Source organism: Myotis brandtii, unplaced genomic scaffold (assembly GCF_000412655.1).
Source record: "Myotis brandtii unplaced genomic scaffold, ASM41265v1 scaffold34, whole genome shotgun sequence".
Lineage (NCBI taxonomy): Eukaryota > Metazoa > Chordata > Mammalia > Chiroptera > Vespertilionidae > Myotis > Myotis brandtii.
The window spans coordinates 2,745,651-2,762,761 of NW_005363098.1; the positions used below are offsets into that span (position 1 = coordinate 2,745,651).

General features: G+C 40.9%; 1 protein-coding gene across 4 annotated transcripts in view; it reads right to left on the bottom strand.

Annotated features, from left to right (window-relative positions):
• Positions 1–17,111, bottom strand: part of SH3D19 (SH3 domain containing 19) — a 105,938-nt gene that overhangs the window by 58,422 nt on the left and 30,405 nt on the right. For 3 of the 4 annotated variants that reach the window (XM_014543870.1, XM_014543869.1, XM_014543872.1), the window contains exon 2: positions 9,514–9,554. Coding sequence is in view for 1 of the 4 variants with exons in the window: in XM_014543871.1 (XP_014399357.1) it covers positions 1,147–1,162 (16 nt within the window). In the remaining 3 variants the exon portion in view is untranslated. Of the gene's footprint in view, positions 1–1,146; positions 1,188–9,513; positions 9,555–17,111 lie in introns of those variants that run through there. The other variant, XM_014543871.1, reaches the window with a different exon arrangement.

The window sequence follows — 17,111 nt, forward strand, 5'->3', positions numbered from 1 at the left end:
GCTGCTGAAAGCAGGTTTCTGGCCTTTGTTTACCTTCTGTATTTGAAACAATGTTGCGGTCCTGCTGGCTGAAGCCTGGCTGACTGAAAGGAGGTTTCTGGGGTTTTGTTTAGCTTCTATATTTGTTACAATGTTTCTTAGAGAGCAGCTGAGAGGCCGGCAAGGCAGGTGGGGAACCTGGCTTCCTCCGTCACTGGAGCAAGCAAGCCTCCCTGTTCGAGTCAGCTGCCTGGCTGCCGGCCGCCATCTTGGTTGGCAGTTAATTTGCATATCTTCAGTGATTACCAATGGGAAGGGTAGCGGCCGTATGGCTAATTACCATGTTTCTCTTTTATTAGATAGGATTTATTATAGCATATATTATTATATATGCAGCACTAACTTTTCCCTCAAGCCTCAATCTCAAAAAGCTAGATCATTTAAAAATTTTCCAAATTTTATTTTAAAATTAAATTAAGTCTTAATCAGATGATCTGGACAATATGTCACATATAGGGTCACATAGTACACATATGTGCAATCCAGAATTATATCCCTATTTTCAAAGAGCACATTCTAAAGATATCTTTTTTTAAAAATCTTCCTACACTACCAGGTATATCAAAATGATTTGTGCATAAACAGGAATTTGTTTCAGATATTAACTATTTCTGCCAGTTGCCCTCCTATCTCTCCAATACTCTGATTTTTTCAATTCTTCTGATTTGTAAAGGTTGAAGTTATGAATCTTAGCTTTTTTCCTCTTATTAACTTCTGGTTCTCTCTGAACAAGGAGACTGACAAAGCTGGGAAGACAGGGGTAGAGGTGGCTGTGACAGCTGAATCTATTCTGGGTTGGCAAAGCAAACCCAACATTTGAAACCAAAACTCTTGGATATCAAGTTGGAGGATGCCTTGTATTCATATCATCAACTGGTTTGACTTCAATTTTTATCAAAAGTTAAACCAAGCTGAGGTGCATTTTGTCTGTTGCAATGAAAGGACAGAGAGGCTAGAGCTCTGAGTGGTGGGTCTGATTGGTAAGGCTGGTTTCATTAAGTAAGTGGCTCATTAAGTGTGCTACAATCACATCACCATCACCACTAAAGCCAGAATCAGCAGGCACAGCACTTGTACATGACATCATATTATTCATCACAAACATACCTCTTCCACGGGGCATTTTTGCTGTGCACTATTCATGAGTGCTAAGGGAAAAAAAGAAGGGGTTATAGAAGAAGAAAGGGAGAAAAAAGAGTGAACCCAGTTGCTTATGCTCTAAAAGGAATTTGAGAGCAAGACTGTCTCACCATGCCACTCTGCATACTTCTACAGAATGGAAAAGTTGATGAACCACAGTTTCAGGGAGTAAAGAAGTATGCTGTGGCAAAGACATGTCTGTACAGACCAGACATCCACACTCATAACCACAGTAAACAAAAAAAAAGAAATCCACCTATAGTTTTTAACAACAGTGCAAAAAATATCCCTAAAAACCATTCTGCAAAATCAATTTGCAACTTCAATAGGAATCAATATTAAAGTATACATAATACTTAAAAGGAAATTCAGTATTCAATTTACATCATTTTAAATCAGTTGCTTGTTACTTGATTCAGCCCTTGCACACTACAGGCCATTAGTAAGAGGCCCCCACTGGTTAGCAGAGTGGCATTCCCACCCTGGAAGTAGCCAAATGAGGGCGAGAAGGTCTCCCAAACATAACTCACAGATCTCTGCATCCTTTCAGAAGCACTGCCTTCTCCTTTCCTGCTCCGATTTTTTTCACATTCACTCATTTGTGAAATTTCTTTTCCCTCTTGATCCCCATAGAATGACTGGCTCTTTTTGTCAGTGTTGAACAAGTTTAGCAGCTAGAAACACTTTAGATGTTCATGGCAGGTTTTCATGTAGTATTTCACACTCTTCCGGCAAATTTCTTAACCACCCACTTAATCCATTCTCACTTTCCCAGATTAAACAGATTTGATGTAGTTGTTGCCAGGAAAACTGAATTTGCCACCAAAGCCCATACAGACAGGGCTCTTAACCCCTGCAACAAACTGCTGCTAGTCTCTTGTACATTTTGGATTAAACCACAGTATAAAGGCAATATGTTCAATTAAAGCTGTTGTATCATTTTACAGAATTATTTTGAAACTTTTCTAACTCATATAGTTAAATTCTAAGTACAAAACAAATTAATATTCAGCTGTTCATAAAATACTGAGACCTGGATTTGCAATATTAGTACTAATAAAGACTCTGCCTATGCTCCATCAGGATCATAAGCATGAAAGGACCCTCAGTGATCATCCTACTCCAACCTTACAGATGAGGAGACTGAGACACAGAGAGGTTAAATGGATTATCCCAGGGCCTATAGCCCATTACAGGAAGGGCTGGGGGCAGTTTGTTCCCTGAAGCTGTTTAACTCCTTGTGGAGCCAGGAGAGCTGGATGCTTCTCCTGATTCTCAATAATTCAAAAATATCGATAAAATGATGGTCAGAAGAAATAAACACACAGAAGGATCATCTATATATATAAAAGCCTAAGCAACCATCCGACTGGTAGCTATGATGCGCAATGACCACCAGGGGGCAGACGCTCAACACAGGAGCTGCCAAGCAACAGCAGAGTGCCCTCTCACACTCTGGGACCCCTTGGGAGCTGTGGGACTGTTGGTTTCAGCTCGATCCCCACAAAGCAGGCCGAGGGACCCCATCTGCTGGAAGGATCCCGCTTACTCAGCAGACATCCTTCGAGCCCTGGCGCCACTCCAGGTGCATCCAGCCAGGGAAGGACCATGGGAGGTTGGCTCCAGGGCATGTCCAGCTCATCTCGCCCAGTCCCGCCCCATGGGCCACCTTCTAATTAATTTCCTTTCAATGAACATGGATCCATGCACTGGGCCTCTAGTTATATTATAAGCTTCCTTGCTATAATCCTTACCAATGAAAATCACAATAATAAAAAATAACTAACTACATTTGCTTGAGACAGGGTATGAACTAGATGCCTATGACATGGTAAGAAGAACATCCATGCAATGGAAAAGCTCATGGCCTCAGAGTCTCAGGAAATCTAGGTTCACATCTAAGCTCTACCTTGTGGAGCCATTTAACCTCTCTGAGATTCAGTGTCCCTGCCATGTATAAAATGAGGTTAACACCTAGCATGTAGATCATTATTTTATAATGTATAAGAACAGTTCCTGACTTACAGTAGGCAATGAATATTAGCTATTTCTGAATTTCAGAGAATAATTTTTCTTTTAAAAAGTTAAAGAAAGGGAAAGCATGAAATCCTAGATATATCCAGTTAGAATATTTTATGCTCTTTACCCAAAATATTTAGGGGTCATAAAAACAAATGAAAAAAAAAAGACCTAAAGGCTTGATTGAAACCATACTCATCATGAAAGAATTTAAAATACAACCAGCTAAGGAACATTGCCTTAAAAATGTGATAGTTTTTCTCCTTGGCAGGGTTAGATGATTATGTCTGGGATAATAAAGCAAACATTTCAATGGATTGAGTAAATAAAAAATTTCTTACAATTTTTTTCTTATAGAATGGGCAAAAGGGTGCCATAATTATTCTTCATTCTGTATTTACATGGCATCATGTGAGAATCTGTTTGTCTTTTTATTTAACACTAGAGGCCCGGTGCACAAAAATTTGTGCACTTGGGGGGGGCGTCCCTCAGCCTGGCTATGCCCTCTTGCAGTCTGGGACCCCTCGGAGGATGTCCACCTGCTGGCTTAGGCCCACTCCCTGGGGGATTGGGCCCAAGCTGGCAGTCAGACATCCCTCTGGCAGCCTGGCAGCCCTCAGGGGATGTCCACTTGCCAGTGGGGAGCAGGCCTAAGCTACAGTCGGACATCCTTAGTGCTGCTGAGGAGGCGGGAGAGGCTCCCACCACCACTGCTGTACTGGCAGCCATCAGCCTGGCTTGTGGCTGAGCAGAGCTCCCCCCACCTCATGGCTGAGGTAATAAAAAAAGAAAGACCCAAATGTAGAAATCAGAAAAAAATGTTCCCTACGTGAGCTTATGTGTATCACGTGAGGAGCATGTTGGCATACAAATGCATGTTCGTACAAGAGTATGTGTGAGGTTGTGGTTAGGATGTGCACAAGGAAGTCTGGCCTGGTGGGTTAAGGCAGGTTTGAGTTCAAGGACAGTCTTTTAAAAAAAATAGTGCTGGAACAATTAGATACTTACATGTAAAAGCATGAATTTTACCCAAATCTCATACCATTTATAGATATAAAAGCCTAAGCGACCATTCGACCGGTAGCTATGATGCGCAATGACCACCAGGAGGCAGACGCTCAACACAGGAGCTGCCAAGCAACAGCAGAGTGCACTCTCACACTCTGGGACCCCTCGGGAGCTGTGGGACTGTTGGTTTCAGCCCCATCCCCACAAAGAAGGCCGAGGGACCCCATCTGCTGGAAGGATCCCGCTCACTCAGCAGACATCCTTCGAGCCCTGGCGCCACTCCAGGTGCATCCAGCCAGGGAAGGACCATGGGAGGTTGGCTCCAGGGCATGTCCAGCTCATCTCGCCCAGTCCCGCCCCATGGGCCACCTTCTAATTAATTTCCTTTCAATGAACATGGATCCATGCACTGGGCCTCTAGTTATATTATAAGCTTCCTTGCTATAATCCTTACCAATGAAAATCACAATAATAAAAAATAACTAACTACATTTGCTTGAGACAGGGTATGAACTAGATGCCTATGACATGGTAAGAAGAACATCCATGCAATGGAAAAGCTCATGGCCTCAGGGTCTCAGGAAATCTAGGTTCACATCTAAGCTCTACCTTGTGGAGCCATTTAACCTCTCTGAGATTCAGTGTCCCTGCCATGTATAAAATGAGGTTAACACCTAGCATGTAGATCATTATTTTATAATGTATAAGAACAGTTCCTGACTTACAGTAGGCAATGAATATTAGCTATTTCTGAATTTCAGAGAATAATTTTTCTTTTAAAAAGTTAACGAAAGGGAAAGCATGAAATCCTAGATATATCTAGTTAGAATATTTTATGATCTTTACCCAAAATATTTAGGGGTCATAAAAACAAATGAAAAAAGAAAGACCTAAAGGCTTGATTGAAACCATACTCATCATGAAAGAATTTAAAATACAACCAGCTAAGGAACATTGCCTTAAAAATGTGATAGTTTTTCTCCTTGGCAGGGTTAGATGATTATGTCTGGGATAATAAAGCAAACATTTCAATGGATTGAGTAAATAAAAAATTTCTTACAATTTTTTTCTTATAGAATGGGCAAAAGGGTGCCATAATTATTCTTCATTCTGTATTTACATGGCATCATGTGAGAATCTGTTTGTCTTTTTATTTAACACTAGAGGCCCGGTGCACAAAAATTTGTGCACTTGGGGGGGGCGTCCCTCAGCCTGGCTATGCCCTCTTGCAGTCTGGGACCCCTCGGAGGATGTCCACCTGCTGGCTTAGGCCCGAGTACAGAGTCACAATATAAGATTCATTTCGTATGTGCAGAACCTCAGAAAAGATGCAGAAGCACTGCTACTAAATCATAAACCCCTGGCACATTAGTGCACAGGAGTCCACTCTTCATCCCAGAAGTGCCTGCTGTTGAAAATGGGTGTTCAGGAGAAGGCAGGATGCATTTTGAAAAATGCAGTGCAGGTCATGGAGCCAACATGTCCATGGGTTCCATCCTCCAAGCCTGGGAGCCTCCGAGGGAAGAGAGGCTCCCAGAATCATGTCTTGTTCAGCTTATGGTTTTATTTTTAAACTAGAGGCCCAGTGCATAAATATTTGTGCACTCAGGGGGTCCCTCAGCCCAGCCTATGCACTCTTGCATTGTGGGACCCCTCAGAGGATGTCCACCCCAGTGGGGACCCTCAGCCCATGGAGGTTTGGCCAGCCTGGGTGAGGGGCTGATGGGTGTTTGCAGGCTGGTTAAGCCGCCCCCCCCCAGTGGGGACCCTCACCCCATAAAGGTTTGGCCAGTCTGGGTGAGGGGCTGATGGCTGTTTTCAGGCTGGCCACACCCCCTTTAGGGTGTGGGGGGGTCCCCACTGGGGTGCCTGGCCAGTCTGGGTGAGGGGCTGAGGGCCATTTTCAGGCTGGCCAAGCCACCCCGGTGACGGAAGCTCCCAGAGTCTCCTTTTTTTCTTTCTTTTTTTTTATTTTTATTCTGGGATTTATTTACCTTCTATAATTGAAACTTTGTAGCCTTGAGAGGAGCTCAGAGCTGGCCAGGGCGGGTGGGAGGAAAGCTTGGCTTCCTCCATCGCCAGGGGCAACCCAGCCTCCTGCTTGCTCCAGCTCCGTGGCCACGGCCCGCTGAAAGCAGGTATCTGGGGTTTATTTACCTTCTATAATTGAAACTTTGTTGCTCTGAGTGGAGCTCAGAGCTGGCCGCGGCAGGCGGGAAGCTTGGCTTCCTCCATCATTGGGGCAACTAAGCCTCCTGCTTGCTCCAGCTTTGTGGCTGCTGGCCGCTATCTTGGTTGGGTTAATTTGCATATAGTCGCTCTGATTGGCTGGTGGGCGTGGCTTAAGGCATAGCAAAGGTACAGTCAATTTGCATGTTTGTCTTTTATTAGTGTAGATCAGCAATACATACAACCAACAAATATTTCTTTAGCATATACAAAGTAACACATAAGAATTAAAGACAACTGTGTTAATTTTTTTAAAAAGGTTCTTCAAAGCAAGAATTTTCCCATTGTTTCACCTCCTCCTTCCTTTCTGCTGGGGTTGCTTCACCAATTTCCTCTTCATTCTGGCTGCAGTTTGATCTCTCCCCGGATTCCTTCCCTGCTGCCTACAGAGGCCTCCAACTTCCTCTTCCTAAATAGTCTATGAAAGTGTTCAAATCTCCTCTCTGCTTGACCCTCATGCCTTCTCAAACTACAACGCTTTCTTCTCCTATTTACCACCATATTTCATAGAAGACTAGCCTACCCAGCTGTCCCAGCTTCATATTCCATTCATTGTTCAAATCAAAGTGTGGCTTCCAACTTCAATGATCTATTTAAACTGCTCTCTCAAAGGTCACCACTGACCTCCTGAGTGCCACATATAATGACCTATTCTCAGTCACCTTGTGCCTGACCTTCCTGCAGCATTAAGAGATATTTGTGGTCCACTCATTCTTTTCGAACCTCGCTTCCTTTGACCTCTAATACACAGCCTTCTCCTAGTCTTCCTTCCTTCCTCCCTTCCTCCCTCCCTCCTTCCCTCCCTTCCTTTCTTTTTTTTGTTAATCTTCATATTAGGATATTTTACCATTGATTTTTAGAGAGAGTGAAAAAGAGGGGAAGAGACACACAGAGAGAAACATTAATGTGAGACAGACACATCTCACATTGATTGGATGCCTCCAGCATGCGACCAGGCCAGGGATTGAGCCTGGAACCAAAGTATGTGCCTTTGACCAGAAACGAAACCTTCAGTCCATGGGCCAACACTCTCCACTGAGCCAAACTGGCTAGGCTCTCCTCGTTTTTCTATTATCCTGATCACTCTTTTTCAGCCTCGTTTTGCCCATTCCTTATTAAGTACCTTCTCCTCAAGCCCTGCATGGCACACAGCCTCAGGGTAAGCAAGATCCATCCTGAAGGATCAATGGGAAGTCAGGTACAGATTACAATCCCCAACAAAGAAGTCCTGAAACCCAAGAGAGAGAAAGGTAAGAAGCCAGAGGACAAAGGCCGGAGCCAGAGGACAGGACTCAGTGGAAGGAGGCCTCTCCTCAGCAGGACTGGGTTTTTGGGTCATGTATCTTTGCCCTACAGCACCTTTAAAGCACAGCTTAGTCCCAAATATCATGCTTCCTAAGATTCTGTCCTCTGTCATCTGCTGCATCCTTTACACGTTCTCTCTAAATGGTTAGCTATTGCCAGGATTTTGCCTATAACCTCGATTACCCCAAAATTGTATCTCCAGGAAGAAATTTTTTTATTTAAATTTTTTATTGTTTAAAGTATTACATAAGTCTCCTTTCCCCCCCATTGACCTCTCCTCAGCCACCCCCACCCCCTGCAGGAAGAAATTCTTGCCTAAATTCCAGACCTATTTAAATGATCTTTCTCCCCTTTTCTCTCCCCATTCTCTCCCCAGGGGCTCTAAGGCATGTAAAGCTGTCATGAATTTTTTATTTTCATATTTGAATTCCCTTCAACGTAAACTGTGGCAGCCCCACATTTTTATAATTCACCACCAACAATAAAAATGAAATGTGGAGCAACATGGAGAACTGTGGAATTTCTTTCTGTATTGCCACCTTATAAACTATTCACTGCAATGAGTTCAAATGCATAGTCTTCACAACCTGTGGATATCCTAAATTCATACTGAATACTACAAATGATGTTTCTAAAAATAGTATACATTTTCCTTAGAGTGCTGATCTCAGCTCAAATAATGTGAAGAACATCTAAAATCCTTGTCTTATCTCTTTTTATAATGAGTAAGCCATGTTCTATTTGGAAAAGGGATCTTTGCTCAGCCTTTATTAAAAAGAATGTTAAGCCTGGCTGGCTTGGCTCAGTGGTTGAGCGTCAACCTATGAACCAGGAGGTCAGGTTCAATTCCCGGTCAGGGCACATGTCCGGGTTGTGGGCTGGATCCCCAGTGTGGGGTGTGCAGGAGGCAGCCGATCAATGATTCTCTTTCATCATTGATATTTCTATCTCTCTCTCCTTCTCCCTTCTTCTATGAAATCAATAAAAATCTATCTTAAAAAATAATGTTAAAATCCTACATACCAAGAGCATGTTTCAACGCTTTAACCAAGAGGTAAAGTTAGTAAGTATGACTCTACCATTCTGGAAAAATTCCATTAAGTCACTTCTACCTGTATGTGGAAGTATGAGCCAATCTCCATAGGCATTTTTACAGATAAATAAAAATACTGTGGAAACAAATAAAAAAGGACAGGGCTTGTTTGGTATTTTTTAAATCCATCAGATGTCTCTACCTTTAGAAAATGGTTATATAAAATTTATATTAGATCATAGAAACTAGGTAGATAATCCAGATTTTTTTTTTTTAACAGCTTAGTTCTATAAGGGAAAAATGTTCTGAGGAACTGGCTTATCAATGAATAAAAGTTGAAAAGAAAGTTGAAAAACTAGCTGCATGTCTGAAATGGCTTATTACTCCGTAGGACAGTGATGGCGAACCTTTTGAGCACGGCATGTCAGCATTTTGAAAAACCCTAACTTAACTCTGGTGCCGTGTCACATATAGAAATTTTTTGATATTTGCAACCATAGTAAAACAAAGACTTATATTTTTGATATTTATTTTATATATTTAAATGCCATTTAACAAAGAAAAATCAACCAAAAAAATGAGTTCGCGTGTCAGTCATAGGTTTGCCATCACTGCCTTAGGAGAAGCTCTTCTTGTTGGATTCTTTGTAAGATTCATCAAACACAATCACTTGCTATAAATCTAAACCATCATTTAAAATTATTAGAGAGGAAAATGTAGAGCAGGAAAAAAAAACTTACATCTCTTGATTACCGCTCGAATGGATGACAAGGGTCCTTGGCTAGAAAAAGAAAGAAAACTTATTACACATTCATTAATCCTTTTGAAGAATCATTGATTGTGCCAGGCCATTTCTGGACTCAATATGGCGCCAAGTAGCAAGTTTGATACATTAATTACTGCTCTATTCTTTTTACAAAACACAAATTAAAAAACATCTAAAAATTGCCTTTGATATTTAAAACGTTTTATGGGAGGCGAGGAGGCTGATGAAGTACATCTGCAGTATAAATAAAATTTTGCCTTGAAGTTGCTTTTATAGCTACCTACATACTGTCTCTTCCAGTGAACTTCTTGAAGTCAGGTGGCAATTACCTGGTGCTCAAAATTTTTTTTAACCCTGCCCTCCATCTCTTCGTGTTTGACCTTGGAATTCTTATCTTCTCAGGTCAAAACAGATTATTTAAAGTCAATTTAACCTAAGTACCAATAGTATTTCACCCTAAGATTAGAATTAAAACATCACCACCTAAAAATAAAAGTCTGCTTTGATTTTTGTTCAATAGCTGGTTAGTCATGACTGCCTCTGACTATGCAACCTTGGGCAGGTCACAGACCTCTTCCAAGCTTCTGTTTACTCATTTGTCAAAACCCTCTAGAACTGCAAAGGTTATGCTATTAGTTTTCCAGGTTGTTTGTTTATCTGTATTCATACCAGGTGGACTAACTGTTTTTGAATCATTTAGAAAAATATGCAAACATGAAAGTTTAATGCTATAATTTAGAAAAAAAGTTCTTATTTATAAAATTCTTCAGTTTTTTTCAGAATAGTCTTTTAAAATTTATACTTATTTTTGAATTTATACTCTTTTAAAATTTCCACTTGTGTAACCTGTATAAATACGCTTGCTATATCTTAGATAACTACAATAGGAAGACACAATATAACAGTCCATTTTATAGAAGAGATACTTTAAAAATATACTATTCTGCCATACAAGAAAAAAAGAAAAGTTCTATAATACCACAAAGCTAGGACAATAATATAAAAACGTGTTTTTAGCAATACTGATTTTAAAAAAATGTCTTGAAAGCTTTCTATAAACAATTACTTGAAAAAAAAAAACCAGTATAAGGTAATATATAAAAGAGGTAATAGCACTAAAACCCAAATAGGTTGACTGAAGGCTTTAGGAAAAACTTCTTGGTATAAAACTGGAGTGAATGTGTATGTTAATATTGTGTCTATTGACTTAGGCACAGTAATTAAAAGAATCAAAATCAGTATTTAGAAGCAAGGGGAAAAAAGCCACAGTACCATGTGTGCACAGGCAAGACATAGGGATGTTATTGAATATCTACATCATACTCTCCTTGCTCACTAACACTTATTTCGTGTGATATTATTATATTATTATTACTTAAAAATACCTTTGTTGCCTTTGTAAAGAAGAAAGGTGTATTGACTGAAGTAAAACATTGGGGGGGGGGTAATTTGGGTCAAATTGCCCCTCCCCCCAAATATATGTTGAAGTCTTAACTTCCAGTACCTCAGAATGTGAACTTATTTGGAAATGGGGTCATTACAAATATAATTAGTTAAGATGAGGTTATACTGGAGTAGGTGGGCCCCTAATCTAACATAACTGGTGTCCTTATAAGAAGGTCATGTGAAGACAGAGACACACAGGGAAAGTGCTGTATGACAACAAAGGCAGTCTTGAGTGACACAGCTGTAAGCCAAAGAATGCCAGAGTGCTGACAAATCACCAGAAGGTAGGAGAAGGTGAGGAAGGATTCAACTATGGATTTCAGAGGAAGCATAGCCCTGCCAACATCTTGATTTCAGACTTCCAGCTTCCAGAACTGAAAGAAAATAAATTTCTGTTATTTTAAGTCACTCAGTTTGTGGCACTTTGTTACAGCAGCCCTAAGAAACTAATACAGGGGGAGACAGGTCTTCTGAGGTGCTGAGTAGATGTGATAATCAATTGAGCTGCACACTTTGTGCAATTTTCTGTATGTTATACTTCAATAAAAAAGTTGGGGGTGGGGAGGGAATCTTGGCCCCAAATAGAATTTTGACTGAGTTCAGTCCAAGTTCTACAGTCCTCAAGATTTGCAGTGTCATATTTAGACTAGATCTATAAACCAACCAATGAAGCAACTGATCAATGAACCAACTGACCACCCAACCAACCAATATTTTATGTCTAAAATGGCATTTCCCAAACTCTAAAAGTTTAAAGTTCTCCTTTAGAGGTTAACGGGTTTTCTGAGAGGAACAAATGAAAAAGAAGGCCTGTGGTCAAGTACATTTCCATGAGAAGTAGTTTTGGGAGATGTTGGCTGTGCAGTGCATACCATTTCTGTATCTCAAATGCAAAAACTGAGGTTTAAAGATGTTCTGCAGAGCAAGGACTAGAGGTGAAGTTACCACTCTATTGTCTGAGAAAACCTCATGGGAGTCCTCCCTCAGCATAAACTCAGGCTCATGTCTTAGCTGAAAACCTCCAAGGAGGGCCACCCTGGAGGTAGACATGGCCCCATGACCACTGATCAAAGGAGGGACAGCAGAGCCTGCTGGTTCAGAGAGCTAGTTCTGAAATCCAACTATCCATATTCCTTTCTGGTGCCTCCACCTGCTAGCTAGTGTGACTTTGTGCAAATTACTTAGTTTCTCTAAGGCATCTTGTTTCCTCATGTGTAAAAGCATGAGGTTGTTACAAAGAGTAAGAGGGAGAGTCCATTAAGGCATTTTACACAGTGCCTGGAACAAAGTGTGTGTTCAATAAATGTGAGACGCAATTATCATTTGTTCATAATCTTTACGGGCAACACAAAACATCTGACAATACTTACAAACCTTGGCAGGTTCCCCCTTATGGGTCTGATATCATGCAGATAGTAGGCCTAAGAGTTCACCGTATTTTTCTATATATAAGACGCCCCCCCCACTTTTCCAACCCCAAATTAAGAAATCAACATTTTAAACATTTTGCTGGTTTCCCTCTTAAGGCCTTCTTCATTTTTGGCATCTTAAGGAGTTGTTCTTCCTGTTTTCTCTACTCTCTGATCATACACTCAGTGGGAGGAGGTCCAAATTGTCTCTGCAGCTCTATTTCCATGCTCTTTTGCATAGCTGATTACATTCAGTTTGAATTTTGCAGAATAAGACAATCGCTTACCAGTATTTATCTTTTTATTTTTTGACATCTTTATGGGCTCAGAACACTCCAGTCCCTGTTGCATCTGCACACTCTCCACCTCCACCTCCAATTAAGGCATTAGCTGACATTAGTAACAATAAGCCTCGTGATTGGAGGAAACCTCTTTGACAAGGTATGGGCAGCTATGCATCCGTGGGTAGTAACAATAAGGCTCGTGATTAGAGGAAGCCTCTTTGACAAGGTATGGGCAGCTATGCATCCGTGGGGCTCCCTCCTTGACTTCCGTGTATAAAATGCCCCTCAATTTTCAGTCTAATGATTTTAGAAAATAATAGTCTTATACACAGAAAAATACAGCATGTTTTTTAAAGATTTTTTTTTTTCCTTTGCCCTGGTGGGGTAGCTTACTTAGTTGGAACATCATCCCATGCACCAAAAGGTTGTGGGTTTGATCCCGTCAGGGTGCATACGGGAGGCAACCACACAGTTTTTCTCTCACATCGATGTTTCTCTCTCTCTCTCTCTCTCTCTCTCTCTCTCTCAATCTCTCTCTCTCCCCCTCTCCCCTTCCTATCTCTCTAAAATCAATAAAAACATATCCTTGGGTGAGGATTAAAAAAAATAATTTTTTTTTCTTTGAGATTGCTATCCTCTGGTTTCTGCTGTTCAGATGGAACCTGAGCCTAGGTCCCTTCATGATAAAACAAAGGACTGCAAGACTGCATCTTCACTCCATCTAAATTTATAAGCCCATGTCTTGGCCATTGGCAGAGTTAATCCAAATCTTTTGCCTTTGGTTCTTAAAAAAAAATATATATATATGTATAGATGTATAGATGTATATGTATATTTTGCCTTAGCCGGTTTGGCTCAGTGGCTAGAGCGTCGGCCTGCGGACGAAAGAGACCCAGGTTCGATTCCATTCAAGGGTACATACCTTGGTTGCAGGCTCCTCCCCGGGCCCTGGTAGGGGTGTTTGCAGGAGGCAACCAATTGATGTGTCTCTCTCACATCAATGTTTCTCTCTCACATCGATGTTTCTCTCTTCCACTCTCTCTAAAAAAAAAATCAATGGAAAAATATCCTTGGGTGAAGATTAACAACAAAAAAAACCCCCACACAAATAAACAAACATATATATATATATTTAAAATTAAAGTTGACATACAATATTATGTTAGTTTCAGGTGTACAGTCCCGTGATTAGACATTTACATAACTTATGAAGTGATTACCCTGATACCTACACTCCAAGCCTCATTTTTTTTTCATGGTAAAATGGATTGTGTGTTGGGCACACATAATAATAAACTTATCATCATCCTCATTGTTGAAAACTCATCATTAGAAATTGATTTCATTTGGTAAAGACACTTTAAAAATGCAGTTTTCATTCTTGAGAATACCTTCTTAATAACTAAGGTTATGTGCAAAGGTAGTTAGAGAACTGTCCTACAGCACAGCCTGAGAAGGGCTTATCAAAAGAGGGTAGGATGAAAGGCTAAAATGGGATTCTAAACAGATAGAGAGTCCCTCAAATCTTGGAAAAAGATAAATCATTAGGCAATGAGACCAGAGACAATTCTCTCTTGATCCCAGCTTTTGGTTCTTCTCCTCAGGTTCTGAAAGCCATTTCCCCTCACCCTTCATTTCCCTTTTGGAAGGGTCTTTGACCCTCACACCTCAGCATTAGTTTTATCTATCCCACCGAGAACAAGGACACCTCATAACAGCAGCAGCAGTCCTTAAAAGGTAGAAGGCAGGCTTCCGGTCAAGGTGGCTGTATAGGTAAACCCGGTACTCTGGTGCTCAAAACCTCCCACAATCATAACCAAACTACAGAACAACCATCATTCAGAACTGCCCAAAATTTAGCTAACAGAAGCTCTACAACTAAGGATGTAAAGGAGAAGCCACATCGAGACTGGAGGCCCCAGAGCCAGTGTACCTGGTGGACAACTTCAGATCACGCAGAAGTACCACCCAACCACCTCCATGAGCAACACTCCAAAGGTGTACTTATTGGGTACCTGAACCCCACCGAAGTGAGTTCTGCTCCTGGGGTCAGCCCTGCACAGCAGATCCTTCACAGTGGTCATGGCCAGTCCTCCGAGCCAATTAGCCTGGAGGTAAATACCTCCCATTGATGTGCCAAATGCAATCAAAGCTCAACTACAACAGGCGGGTGCACCTGGAGTGCCCAGTGCGAGTGAATGGGGAGGCTGTGCCACTGGACCCTACAGGACACCTACTACAAGGCCATTCTACCAAGCCCCAGAGACATAGCAGCTCTATCTAATACATACAAACACAGGGAGGTAGCCAAAATGAGGAGACAAAGAAACATGTCCCAAATGAAAGAACAGAGAACAAAACTCCAGAAAAAGATAAGCTATCTGCCAGATACAGAGTTCAAAACAAGTAAATTTCTTTTTTTTATTTTTTATAAATAGTTCTTTTTTTTATTGCTTAAAGCATTACAAAGAGTATTACATGTCTCCTTTTTTTCCCCCTGCCCTTGACAATCCCCCAGCCTCCCCTACCCCCCAGTGTCTTATGTCCATTGGTTATGCTTATATGCATGCATACAAGTCCTTCGGTTGATCTCTTACAATCAGGTGTTTGGCACCACATCTAAGTCCATACATAGTGTGTGAATCAAAGACTAGTGTCTTTTCAAAGCATTTGCCAGATAGCAAAAGATAGCTCTCAAGAGATTTCTCTTTCTCAAGTAACATAAGTAACTAGAAATCTATGTATTTGTGTTCCTTAGACTCAAACAGACGTGGATTTGATTCCTAGGACTGCTGTCTAGTAAATGTACATTAGTACACATACTGCTTATCACCAGTGAGTTCTCTCCTCATCTGTAAAATGGAAATACTATTTAAGTAGAACCAAGTGAAATTACCATATATAAAGTCAAAAGAAGTTGAATATTGGTGATTTTATATGGTTCAACCTATCTCTGTTTCATAAGACTGAATTCAGAATAGAAAACTAAGTCCATATATGTCTACTGGTCACAACTCCTTTGTTACACATGACAGACTCCAAACTCAAGATAGCTTAAGAAAAAAAAAAGAATGCAGTAGCTCAGGTAACTGGTCCATCTATGAATGGTGTTATCTTCCTTTTGGCAGGATCCAGGGACTCAAGTGATCTTTCTCTCTCTCTCTTTCTCTCTCTCTCTCTCCCTCCCTCCCTCCTTCCCCACTTTTTCCTGTGTCTGTTGACTGTGTCATACATAATAACCAAGATGACCAATGGCAGTCTTCACTAGAAGCAAAGCAGACATTTCTTTCCCAAAGCCTGTCTTTCTTGAGCTACATGCTCACCCCTCAAATACCCACTGTTTCCAGGTGCATCACATGGCTACTATGCTTGGCTCACCTAAAGAAAGTTGGCACAGATAAAGGGCACTATACATGAAAGACTAATTAGAATCACCTAAGACAGGGAAAGAGTTACCCAAGGATATCAGGGTACTAGGTAGGCAGAAAAAAATAATGTCTACTACATTGTGTACAACACTTAGCACAGATCTGGCTCACAGAAGATGTGTTAAAATTAGCTGGTTTCTTACTAGTACACAATACTCAAACATAACAGGTCAGATTTACTGTTTCATCCAAAGATAACACGACCAACTTTTCTCAATTTGCCGGGGACTTTCCGGGTGTTAACACTATGTCTCTTGCCCTGGAAAACTCCTTGTCACAAGCAAACTATCTTGGTTTGTCTGAACTGTCCTAGTTCTAAAACTGAAAGTTTCCACATCTGGGGAATGCCCTCAGTCCCCAGTAAACCAGGAAAGCTGGTCACCTTGTCCAAAGATGGCACTTCTAAGTGTAAATCTTAGCTGCAGTTGAAGTCTTGTTAAGTCAGTTCATGAGTCACTACATCGATAAAGAATGAAGTGGTACGGTACATCCAAAACCATAGAGCTGCATGGAAAATGCACAGACCATGTCTGTTTTATTTGCAGTTACCGGATCTTTCCCTTTGCTTCGCCTTTCTCCTGCTTTCTTTGTTTTTCTTTCATGGTGTCTTTCTTTCTCCTTTTCCCATTTTCTTTCTTCCTTCTTCCCTTCCTCATTCCTTTCTTCTTTCTTCCCTCCCTTCCTTCCTTCTCTCTATTTTCTTCTTTCTTTTCTACTTTCTTTTTTGGCAACATATTTACCTTTCAAATAGCATCTAACTTAGATCTCGTTTGTGATCGTCCAGGGATCTTCCAAACAAGCTGTCTTGTTTGACTAAAATAATCCAGCTTCAGTAAATACATTTATCCTGGATAATCCACCAAGTAAGTGGACACTTTGTTGTTAATTAAGACAAGAAATGTATGTGCAATAACTGTGGTTTCTAAGACAGCACGCTCATGATGCTGGACATAAAAAATGAAAAAATGGAGGGAGGGGCAAAAAAGATGATGATAGTTAAATGAG